Below are 10,754 nucleotides of genomic sequence, written 5' to 3' on the forward strand. Positions count from 1 at the left end.
ATATATATATATATATATATATATCACAAAATATTTTAAATTTAGACAGATAATTACCCTGTATTTATCACACATATCAAATATGGAACTTATGCATTTTTAAACCTTATATTTTTATTAAACATCACTAAAATATGGTGATATGACTAAATAATGAACATCTTTTTTTTCTTTCTTTTTTTATTGTGGTCATATGCACGCTAAATTGCAATGCTGCATCTGTAATTAGAGGGGTTTGTGGCTTCTTGAATGACACCAATGCCAGCAAGCGAGCACCTTGCTTTAGTCATGCTTCTGTAAACTCTGGCTCCTCCATAGCGAACTAGCCAAATAATCATCAGTGAGAGGGTCTTATCAAAGCTTACAAATCACATACCCACTTAATGCTGAATACTAAACTCTTTCTCTTTATTATCATGAATAAAAGGGAACAGTGTGATTGTGAAACATGAAGTCATTGATGTTCCAGTGTGTGGTTTATGGAGTGTTTTGTGTTTGTAGTGAGCAGGTGATTGGTCAGTGCCTCATACGTACATGAGGACGGCCCTTACCTTATCAGGGTCTCTTCTCTTCAGCCTCTCCCAGGGCCTGATAAGGAAATGCATGTGATGCTTATCTCCATCGTTACAGTATGAAAGGGTAGAGAATCAAAGGGATCTCCAAACCTCGGTGAAGGCCTAGTGTTTGTCTTCATCAGTGTGGTTGTCATGGGTACTAGGTGACGTTATTTACATATACTATGACAAAATTTTTAAAGTCACTATTCAAACCATAATACCCTATTTTGTTATGATATGTAATCTAAACTGTGAGTAGTGATCCTAAATGTACATGTATGCATTGGCTTTTTATTGCTGATTTTATCTTTTACAACTGAATCCAAGTTAAACATTTTTTAGTTTGTTTATTCCCTGTGATTTAAACCCATAACCTTGGGCTTGCTAGCATCATGCTGTGCTGGTTGACCTACAGGGACCTTTCTTTATTTAAATCTTAAACTATAACAGACCCAGGATATGTATTTGTAAAACACCTCTCTGAAATGCTGTATTATAAAAACAGGGGAAATGTTATTTGGGGTCATTTATTTAGATATTATTTAAATTTATAGCAGTTATTTTTCTGTTATTGAGTTATAACATTGTAATTTGCTACAAGGTCCTATAGGTTTTAAAAAACTAACATTGGATGATATGATATCTATAGTTTGTCTCTGTCGATGATATGATAGAGTCTAATATCATCTCATCGACAGAGACAAACTGGCCTCAACCAGAAAGACATTGCTTGCTGATCGCAAAGAGTAAACTTGGCCTTCATTAAACAAGGGCACATGTCCGAATCAATTACTAGCGACGCACTCCTAAACAGCAGTGGCAAGACTGATTGTTGAGCCATTGTGACCTCTACTTTCTGACCCTCTCTATCTCACATCAGACATACCAAATTAAACACAGAGCTAGATAGTTGGCAAACCTTTATAATGGTCTGTTTTCAGATTATAAGTCTAGTTAAAAGTCTAATTGCAATTGCACAAATTATTGTTTTCTCTAGTGGTGGATTCATGTTGATTTCAAACTCTAAATGAGAAATTATATCCAAACTAACATTTGCATATCCATATTTATAGTTACAGCTTTTGTGTAAACAATTTAACACAATGAAGCCACACTGATATACATTCAGACAAGAGTGTGTTTTTATAAATACATTTTATATACTTGCAGTTTTCCTTTGCAAAAACAATTTAATATTTTTGTTATCTTGAATAGTTGTCCTGTTTAAATGTAGCTTAAAGACTATAATAAATTCACATCTATTGAGCTTTTCACAATACAAATAGTTTCAAAGCAGCTTTACAGAAAATGCACGTTTCAGTGATACAACAATAATATGCTGTTTACAATAAAATGTTATCTAATGGCAGTTTCCATTGTGACAACTTATCCCATAGTCTGACACACTATTGGAAATGTCATAAATGATCAACGTGTTCGATTAATCTTTTTGCAGCACTCCACACATTTTGACCAACGAATTTCCGTGACTTTGCCATGACTTTTACAGTGATTCAGATTACATACGATTTTTTATATATATATATAATATAGACTTCAACCCAATTAAATATTTTAGAGCTGAATATAACTAGAAATGTATATCGTCTCAAGACATTTCTGTGAATCATTTTATATGTAGGCCTGAAATTCACAGTTTTGAAACTCCCTGAAATGTGCAGATTTTCCATGACCGTGAGAGCCCTGTTTCTTCCTAGAGAACAACCATGGATATCTTTTTGTAGCCAAAAATGTGAGATATGTGCCTATGGAGAAATTAACCTTAAAAATAGTCATAATTTGAAAAAATATTTCCCCTATCAAATCTATTTTACAGCGTGCAGGCTAACCTAAAGAAGTGATGCATATTATGACTGTTATGTGTTAGCTGATGCGCTTTCCATCCTGCATCCCTGCGGCTCCACTCCAGGTGCAGAGTCCCGCCCCTCATTTCTGCAATGTGACGCTAGTCTCACTCAGCGCTCCACAGTCTTGCCTGGTCACCGGGAAAAGCGTTTGGAAGGCGGCTTCAATAGTCATTCAGTCTGGAGTGCGCATGCGAGGCGCTGCAGCGATGTTTCCGCGTTGAGTGAAGAGCAGAAGGGATCGAGAGAGAGAGAGAGTGGGAGAGAGGATAGAGGGAATTTGCGACGCAGCAGGACGCCGAGTCAGAATAAACGGACACTCCACAAACGCTAATAAAAAACAACATCAACAAAATCAACGTTCAAAACCGAAGCCTTTAGCCATGGAGGACACGGCAAACACTTAAAATGTGAGGTTTAAAGAGACGTGCTGCAGAAACGAGCGAGAGCGGCTTTCCCCATCAGCATCCACGGCTGATCTCGACTCGGGTGCTCCCGTCCCCCTCCGTCACTCGCACAGGGGGAAAATGAAGAAGTTTAATATCCGTAAGGTGCTGGATGGCTTGACGGCCGTGTCGTCCCCTTCTCCATCGTCGCAACTCGGGGCCAAGGAGAACGAGCTCATCCCGGAGACACTCCAGTCTGAACACTTCCAGCTCTGCAAGGTGGGGAAGCTTTCAAGTGAATGTGTAACATCAGCTGATGTGTGTGTTTTTTTCTTTAATAAACCTCGCGCAAGTGCCACTTAGTGCATGCTGTGATTTCACTTTATCCACAGATTTACTAGTATAGCTATATACTAGAATATAGATAACGCGTGTCTTTTCTGTTTAGATGTGATGCATCACATAATGTTGTAATGAAAAAACTAATTTTAATCTGTATGGAAGCGTTATGATGTCATTCGTATGTTTTATTGCAAATAACAGTGTCCAGTATCTTTTGATTGCACACCGCTGGAATGCGTTTTTACATTAAAACGCTGGTATATGTTAGCCTGTATACACACTACTATCATACTCTGCCCCGTCAAACCCAGACTAAATATTTTTTTTCACAAGCTGTGCGTGGAAAGGGATGACTCTGTGTTTGGAAAATGCGCTCAAATGCGTAAAATATTCATGCGTGACACTGAGATTCGTTTGAACCCACACGGTTACTTTTGCTGTCCATATCTTCCGTTTTAGTGTCCAGTGTTAAACATGCTACTTTATTGAAGCGTCTGTATCATGTGTGGTTATAGAATGAAGCTGTGATGTTTGAGTGGAGGGAGGGGGATAAACAACCCGTTTCTTGCATAATCTACTGTGCTGGGATTAACGTGTAATTTTGGTATTTTCTTGTAAACTCAGAACCATTCTTGACTCTTTTTGGACGCACGCACACACACGCTGAAGCCTAACAGTATGTGTATCGAAGGATAATTTTGGGCCATCATAGGTGCCCAAATGTTGTCTAGGTAGGCAGATCACTAGGTTGTTGTCTAGCCTAGATTTTGAGACTGCGAGTGTGCAATGTGTTTTGAATAGGCCAAGTTTGAAGTATTGATTTGGTTTAGCTGCCCTCTCTGGATTAGATCTGGTACAATGGATGGAGTTAATAGTTCTCGGTGAGAAACGGGTTCTGTAGAGGCTTCTCTCTTCTCATCTATCTCGCTCCTCGCAAAACCACGTCCAAATGAATGCCATATTAGATTACAAACCCACACACGTGTGTGCGGAAACTGTAGGAGAATGACAGCACTGCAGCTGGGATTTTAATTTAGTTTAAAGATTCTAATTAGTTCGCTCAGTCAACATTGCTACAGGTTACTTTGTTAGTACAGTAGGTGGCGACAAGTTCCCTTTGAGTTATGCGTGAGTCATTGAATCATTTACTCAGCCGATTCGTTTGAACACCGAGTCTTTCACAAATCTTATTACGCTATATTGAAGTTTGTGTCTAGAGATCTGCTGAGTCGCAACAAAAATCCCAAATGATTTAATAATTGTCATTTTCGCCTCCATATTTGTCGACTGCTGGGCATTATTTTATCAGTTAGGTTAAAAAAGTAATCTGAATAGATTTATAATACATTTTCAGCATACAACCAAGAATGGCAAGCCAATTCAGTTAATAATAATAATAATAATAATAATAATAATAATAAATGTGAGGCCTCCTTCAGTCCGAATAGCGACTTCTTTATTGAAGGGGGCGTATTCGTTTAGTAGGCCCAACCAATAAACGGCTTCTTCACAGCCCGCGCTCGAAAGCTATTTGCTCGCGCTGCTGTCAGTCTTTGAAGGCAGGAAAAAGTAACGCGTTTGTAACAAGAATCCTAATCTAATAATTATTCTACGAAGAATGTTTTCAAATCTATTCCACATTAATTATTTTCAAGAGCTTGCATGGTATTATCTTTAAGTGTGTTATTATTAAGCAAACGATTTATGAAGAGAAGGGAATTTTCACATATTGTTCCGTTTTTAGAAAAATGGTGACGCAGGATATTGATACAGTTGTTTCTTAAAGTCCGCGTGAAATCAAAATGCACTTTATTTACTTTACTAGCGCACATTGCTAGTCTTGATGTAAACAGTAGTCATCCAGTCTGGAGTGCGCATGCGCGGCGCTGCAGCGGTGTTTCCGCGTTGAGTGGAGAGCAGAAGGGATCGAGCGAGAGAGGATAAGAGGGAATTTGAGACGCAGCGGGACGCCGAGTCAGAATAAACGGACACCCCACAAACGCTAATAAAAAGCAAAAAATATCAACATTCGCAACCCAAGCTTTTAGCCATGGAGGACACGGTGAAAAACACTTAAAATGTGAGGTTTAAAGAGACGTGCTGCAGAAACGAGCGAGAGCGGCTTTCCCTCTCATCATCCACGGCTGATCTCGACTCGGTGCTCCCGTCCCCCTCCGTCTCTCGCACCGGGGGGAAAATGAAGAAGTTTAATATTCGTAAGGTGCTGGACGGCTTGACGGCCGTGTCGTCCCCTTCTCCATCCCCGCAGCTCGGGGCCAAGGAGAACGAGCTCATCCCGGAGACGCTCCAGTCTGCACACTTCCAGCTCTGCAAGGTGGGGAAGCTTTCAAGTGAATGTGTAACATCAGCTGATGTGTGTGTTTTTTTCTTTAATAAACCTCGCGCAAGTGCCACTTAGTGCATGCTGTGATTTCACTTTATCCACAGATTTACTAGTATAGCTATATACTAGAATATAGATAACGCGTGTCTTTTCTGTTTAGATGTGATGCATCACATAATGTTGTAATGAAAAAACTAATTTTAATCTGTATGGAAGCGTTATGATGTCATTCGTATGTTTTATTGCAAATAACAGTGTCCAGTATCTTTTGATTGCACACCGCTGGAATGCGTTTTTACATTAAAACGCTGGTATATGTTAGCCTGTATACACACTACTATCATACTCTGCCCCGTCAAACCCAGACTAAATATTTTTTTTCACAAGCTGTGCGTGGAAAGGGATGACTCTGTGTTTGGAAAATGCGCTCAAATGCGTAAAATATTCATGCGTGACACTGAGATTCGTTTGAACCCACACGGTTACTTTTGCTGTCCATATCTTCCGTTTTAGTGTCCAGTGTTAAACATGCTACTTTATTGAAGCGTCTGTATCATGTGTGGTTATAGAATGAAGCTGTGATGTTTGAGTGGAGGGAGGGGGATAAACAACCCGTTTCTTGCATAATCTACTGTGCTGGGATTAACGTGTAATTTTGGTATTTTCTTGTAAACTCAGAACCATTCTTGACTCTTTTTGGACGCACGCACACACACGCTGAAGCCTAACAGTATGTGTATCGAAGGATAATTTTGGGCCATCATAGGTGCCCAAATGTTGTCTAGGTAGGCAGATCACTAGGTTGTTGTCTAGCCTAGATTTTGAGACTGCGAGTGTGCAATGTGTTTTGAATAGGCCAAGTTTGAAGTATTGATTTGGTTTAGCTGCCCTCTCTGGATTAGATCTGGTACAATGGATGGAGTTAATAGTTCTCGGTGAGAAACGGGTTCTGTAGAGGCTTCTCTCTTCTCATCTATCTCGCTCCTCGCAAAACCACGTCCAAATGAATGCCATATTAGATTACAAACCCACACACGTGTGTGCGGAAACTGTAGGAGAATGACAGCACTGCAGCTGGGATTTTAATTTAGTTTAAAGATTCTAATTAGTTCGCTCAGTCAACATTGCTACAGGTTACTTTGTTAGTACAGTAGGTGGCGACAAGTTCCCTTTGAGTTATGCGTGAGTCATTGAATCATTTACTCAGCCGATTCGTTTGAACACCGAGTCTTTCACAAATCTTATTACGCTATATTGAAGTTTGTGTCTAGAGATCTGCTGAGTCGCAACAAAAATCCCAAATGATTTAATAATTGTCATTTTCGCCTCCATATTTGTCGACTGCTGGGCATTATTTTATCAGTTAGGTTAAAAAAGTAATCTGAATAGATTTATAATACATTTTCAGCATACAACCAAGAATGGCAAGCCAATTCAGTTCGTTCATAAATGTGAGGCCTCCTTCAGTCCGAATAGCGAGAGAGCAGGAGCGCAAACATAAAACCATGCCCTCTATTCAATATTCTGTTTCAGCTGGAAATACGTCACTACACTGAAATAAAGTCAGCAGCAACTTCCGGTTCACGCAGACTTTAAAACACCACTCTGAATTTAATAATCATTAATCTTATATTTTTTAACGAGGTTACATGAGTGCATTTACAGAGGCTTTGGCCTTTTTGTCAGGTTGAAATTTAATAGACGCATACGAACGCTGGATTACGTTAATATTTATTTCAGAATTAGTGGAAAGATGAAAAGAGAAACGAGAGAGATGCGAAGAATGAAGTGAAGCTTGTTGCTACTGCTGCTCGCCGACAGGTACCCGTCCCCGCGAGCGCCGCTTACGTAACCCGCTTTAGCCACTAAACAAACATACACAGAGAGGCTGCGTCTCAAAACACACTGAGCTGCCTAGCTAGACAGCATTATAGGTGCGTCTTGATACTCAGAAGTGCTATCAGTGTAGGCCTAAACCCTCTAGGTTTTCAAACACAGACAGAGTGCGACGATGACAGCTGTTAAGCAGAGGCCAGTGCTGTAAATCTGCGTAGTCAACCATTGTTGTTCTCTGGATACAATGCAGCAAGGTCCAAGTAGGGCTCGCTGCGGCCTGCGGTGGACATCCAACCCCGCCCACATCCACGTGTGACGTCGAAAGTCACGCCCATCCCCGATACAACCCCGCCCACGTCCGAGTGTGACGATGGAAGCCACGCCCATATCAAATACGTCACCTTGTGCTTTCCCCATCCCCGTACCGGGGAAACCCAGAAGTATGTCGAAGCAATTTATGGAGGTTTAGAGGATCTAAATCAAATAATGTTGTCCTTCGTTTTACTAATACACGTTTTCTTATTTTTGTAAAGGATGTCTTGGCTAAAATGCCACAACTTAAATCTAATATTTAATAGGTCTAATATACGGAGCTGATTTCGTCATCACAACAGCCTGTAAAACGCTTGCATTGATTAAAGTAGGCTAATTGTTAATTAAAACTTTTAAACCTTACCTTGTTTATTTATGTAATGAGATAAATTCACATTTATTACGATCGATTTTGACCTACCCAAGGCAAAATTAAAATGTATCATATTTAAAGGGGACAATTAGATTTTGGTATGTAAATTGTATGTAAAATTATTGTAAAAGTTGGTATTGTATAATTGTCATTTAATTTTCTAAAGATGTGTTCCACTTATCATAAAGCGTTAATATTTGAATGACAGAATCAACAGTTCTCCATATGCAGTAGGCAACACACACGCTGAATAAAGATAGATTATATAACTAACATGGCATTGACCTTCAGGCCCTGTTCATCACAACTTGATATGAAACGTGTCCAGGTCTTCCGCATACTTAAAGACATCCATTGTTTCATTGGGTATTTATTTATTATTTTACAAAAATAATGAAATATAAAATTTTACAAAAAATATACATTACCAGTCAAAAGTCTTTAGAACAGAAAGATTTTTAATGTTTTTTTAAAGAAGTCTCTTCTGCTCACCAAGCCTGCATTTATTTGATCCAAAATACAGCAAAAACAGTAATATTGTGAAATATTTTTTATTATTTAAAATAACTGCTTTCTATTTGAATATATTTTAAAATGTAATGTATTCCTGTGATCAAAGCTGAATTTTCAGCATCATTCCTCCAGTCTTCAGAGTCACATGATCCTTCAGAAATCATTCTGATATGCTGATTTGCTGCTCAAGAAACATTACTGATTATTATTATTATCATCAATATTTAAAGCAGCTGAGTGCAATTTTTCAGGATTCTTTGATGAATAGAAAGATCAAAGATCAGCATTTATCTGAAATAAAAGGGGGGTGGGGATTAGGGTATAGAAATTAATACTTTTATTTAGCAAGTATGCTTTAAATTGATCAAAAGTGATGATAAAGACATTTATAATTTTACAAAAGATTTCTATTTCAGATAAATGCTGTTCTTCTGAACTTTCTATTCATCAAAGAAACCTGAAAAAAATCTACTCAGCTGTTTTCAACATAATAATAATAATAAATGCTTTTTGAGCAGCAAATCAGAAAATTAGAATGATTTCTGAAGGATCATGCGACTGGAGTAATTCACCTTTGAAATCACAGGAATAAATTACATGTTAATAGAAATATAGAAAACTGTTTCAAATAGAAAACTTACTTAAAACTTAAAAACATTTTAAAATTGTACTGTTTTTGCTGTACTTTGGATCAAATAAATGCAGGCTTGGTGAGCAGAAGAGATTTCTTTAAAAAAAAACATTAAAAATCTTACTGTTCAAAAACTTTTGACTGGTAGTGTTTAACAAAAGATATGTTCCAACTATTATAAAGTCTGAGCAGCTGAATGAACAGTTGAATGATCAGAAAAACAGTTCTTGACATGCAGTACACACACATACATACATAAATGCACACATAGACTACACAGAGAGATTCCTTGCTCTGATAGATTATTCACAGAACATGGCATGGACCTTTAGGGCTTGTTCATCAAAACAATTTGATATGAATATGTCCAGCTCCTCCAGATACTCAAAGAATAAAAAGACATCTCTTGCTTCATCCGATTTAGACCAAATATATATTTTTTTACTTACCGACACGGCAAACAACAACTTTTTTTAGCGGTTGGCAAACAATACGAATTATCTTCTTATCGATGCTTCTTCTTGTTTCAAAATGAATGAGAATGTTATGTATTTTGACATGGGCGTGGTTTGTGACGTCACACTTGGATGTGGGCCGGGTTGGATGTCATCCGCAGGCTGCAGCGAAACACTCCTCGCAAGGTTTGTGTTCTCACTGCCTGTTGTTTTTGTCTATCTATAGCACATCAGGATTGTTTGTGCAATTCAAAGGGCTGGGTATTTAAATAGTTGGATATATTCAGTTGAAATTGATATTGAATTGATATTGAATTGTGCCTGAGGGGAAGTTTGACTCCATTGTGCTGCACACATACACATGCTTTGCCACTATACTTCAAATTAAGACCGTAAATACAGTGTACAGCCAGTATTATTTTAGTAATATTTATTCTATTTTGAATTCACTGTTATTTTTATATTTTCAATTTTCATATTTTAGTTTTAGTCATTTTTACGTGCTTTTGTTATTTTGTTATTATTTTTTTATTTAGCTTAAATGTATTTTTATTTCAGTTTTAGTAACTCAATTTAATGAAAATTAAAATGTTAGGTGAAACTGAAATAAGTTAATCTAGTATTTTTTATATTAGCTTTGTTTTAATTAGCATTTTTAAAATTGTTTTAAAGTTAACAATAACAACACTGTAAAACATCTGTCACATTAAAAACGATGAAACATTCATCATAAGCAAAAACAGATATAAAAAACGGATAAATAAAAATGTAAACAAATAATTTAAAATAAATAAAGCTATCGGCAGTGCAAAACGAATCTCAAGATTCAGCTGAATGGGATGGTATGAATGAAGTCTTACCTTTGATTTTGTGACTAATTTTGGTCTCTGTACCTAAACTACAAGGCTAGAGTTAGTTGACAAATCTTGGATGGACTAGCAAAACTGTGACTGACTTAGGTTATGCTGGTATTTATGGTCAGATATACATGGTACAAATCTCATAGTATTTTGTAGTATTTGCAATGTTGTCTCATTCATATTTGTAGATATATATTTTTTTAAATGTCTTGTGTTTCGATTGACAATGAAACGCAGTTAACAGCTTTTGAAACATGAAGCCTTTTAAATGTTCAAAAGT

General features: G+C 37.5%; 1 protein-coding gene across 1 annotated transcript in view; it reads left to right on the forward strand.

Annotated features, from left to right (window-relative positions):
* Positions 1–5,347: 5,347 nt before the first annotated feature.
* The window catches only part of LOC107710208 (syntaxin-binding protein 5-like), a 102,219-nt gene continuing 96,812 nt past the window's right edge, over positions 5,348–10,754 (forward strand). Inside the window, exon 1 of the mRNA XM_016514949.1 lies at positions 5,348–5,501. Within this exon, the coding sequence (XP_016370435.1) occupies positions 5,348–5,501 (154 nt within the window). The remainder of the gene's footprint in view (positions 5,502–10,754) is intronic.

This window comes from Sinocyclocheilus rhinocerous, unplaced genomic scaffold, assembly GCF_001515625.1.
Source record: "Sinocyclocheilus rhinocerous isolate Xijiao unplaced genomic scaffold, SAMN03320098_v1.1 scaffold4889, whole genome shotgun sequence".
Taxonomy (NCBI): Eukaryota; Metazoa; Chordata; class Actinopteri; order Cypriniformes; family Cyprinidae; genus Sinocyclocheilus; species Sinocyclocheilus rhinocerous.